Source organism: Otolemur garnettii, unplaced genomic scaffold (assembly GCF_000181295.1).
Source record: "Otolemur garnettii isolate 467f Iridium unplaced genomic scaffold, OtoGar3 scaffold00001, whole genome shotgun sequence".
Classification (NCBI taxonomy): domain Eukaryota; kingdom Metazoa; phylum Chordata; class Mammalia; order Primates; family Galagidae; genus Otolemur; species Otolemur garnettii.
The window spans coordinates 59960230-59962187 of NW_003852396.1; the positions used below are offsets into that span (position 1 = coordinate 59960230).

General features: G+C 46.1%; 1 protein-coding gene across 1 annotated transcript in view; it reads left to right on the forward strand.

Moving 5' to 3' along the window:
* TCP11L1 (t-complex 11 like 1) overlaps positions 1–1958 on the forward strand; it is a 49651-nt gene that overhangs the window by 41558 nt on the left and 6135 nt on the right. The window contains exon 9 of the mRNA XM_023508656.1: positions 1272–1444. Coding sequence (XP_023364424.1) covers positions 1272–1444 — 173 coding nt within the window. The remainder of the gene's footprint in view (positions 1–1271; positions 1445–1958) is intronic.

The window sequence follows — 1958 nt, forward strand, 5'->3', positions numbered from 1 at the left end:
GCCTTAGCCGGTTGAGCTATAGGCGCCGAGCCTCCATATTTTTTGATGGCTGAGTAATACTCCATAGCGTACATATACCACAGCTTACCAATCCGTTCCTGGGTTTAAGGACATTTAGGCTATTTCCACATTTTAGCAATTGTAAATTGGGCTGTGATAAACAGCCTAGTACAAGTGTCTTTATAGTAAAAGTTCTTTTTTGCTTCTGGATATATGCCCAATAGTGGGATTGCAGGATCAAATGGGAGGTCTAAGTTGAGTTCTTTAAGGTTTCTCCACATTTCCTTCCAAAAAGGTTGTATTAGTTTGTAGTCCCACCAGCAGTGCGAGAGTGTTCCTTTCTCTCCACATCCACGCCAGCATCGGCAATTTTGAGATTTTGTGATATAGGCCATTCTCGCTGGGGTTAGATGATATCTCAGGGTGGTTTTAATTTGCATTTCTTCAATAATTAGAGATGAAGAGCATTTTTTCATATAGTTAGTAGCCATTCGCGTATCGGCTTTAGAGAAGATTCTGTTCATTTCTCTTCCCCTATCCTTTTAAAAATAGATAACACATGCACGTATTTCAAAAATCAAAAGTTGCAAAAGAGTATCCAGTTAAAAGTTTTTCTCCCGTTCTTGCCCCATAGCTGCCAAATTTCTGGCGTTTTGTGTATTCCTCTAGAGGTATCACAAAATATTCTTTTTTTTTTTTTTGAGGCAGAGCCTCAAGCTGTCCCCCTGGGTAGGGTGCTGTGACATCACAGCTCACAGCAACCTCCAGCTCCTGGGCTCAAGCGAGTCTCCTGCCTCAGCCTTCCAAGTAGCTGGGACCACAGGTGCCCATCACAACGCCCGGCTGTTTTTTGGTTGTAGCATCATTGCTATTTGGCGGGCCGCGCTGGTTTCGAACCTGCCACCTTAGGTGTATGTGGCTGGCTCCTTAGCCACTTGAGCCACAGGCACCGAGCCACAAAATATTCTTAAGTTCCAGGCTTACTCTGTCACACAGAGGCTAGCAAAAAGCTGTGTTTTGGATCTTTGGTCCTGGTATACTCTGAATCCCTCCTTCCCACTGTCCTTTCTAGTGGAGGGAGAGAAAGTCAGGTGTATACAGCCTGGGATATAGGAGAGCAGGGAAGAAAGTCACAAATTGTCCCTTGAACATGTAAATCCATTGGTGGGTGGTGTAACTCTTGCCAGGGCCTGGGCTGCTGGAGCTAGTTATGGCACTTTGTTTATAGGCACTTTCTTCCCTTGGCTTTTCTTTTCCCTTCTCTGTTTAAGCTCCTTCCACCTAAGGGATGCCCTGACTACCATTGGGGAGAAAGTCTGCCTGGAGGTGAGCAGCTGCCTTTCCCTGTGTGGGTCCTCTCCCTTCTCCACAGACAAGGAGACCGCGCTCAAGGGCCAGATCCAGGCCGTTGCCAGTCCCGATGACCCCATCCGCAGGATCATGGGTATGTTTTCAGGAGGCAGGCAGCAGGGCTGCGCCTTCAGGGGGACTGGGGGACTGGGGATGGACTCCTCTGAAGAGATCTCATTGGATTTTGGTGGGAATAAGAGTGCTGATAGGTGAGGAAAGAGGATGATTAATTATCACAGTGTGATCAGGGCCCCCAAAGGATGGATAAGTGACCAGGCTGCCATCATTGTTCTGAGGGCTCTGACTTTGGAATCACAAGCCTTGGTTCTTAGGGCTTGTTCCAGCACTTACTGTGTAGCTTGGGCAAGTGACTGAACACTTGAGTTTCCTTATCTCTGAAAAGGGGATGGTAACAACAACCTTACAAGGTAACTGAGAGGGCTACCTGGGAGGAGATAGGTAAAGTGCTTACCATAGTGCCTAGTACTCAGTAAAAAGTAGCTGTTATTAAAATAGCTGAATATTAATATCAAAATGTTATTTTAAAAAGAAAATCAAAGGCTCAGCACCCGTAGCTCAAGGCAACATAGTGAGACTCTGTCTCAAAA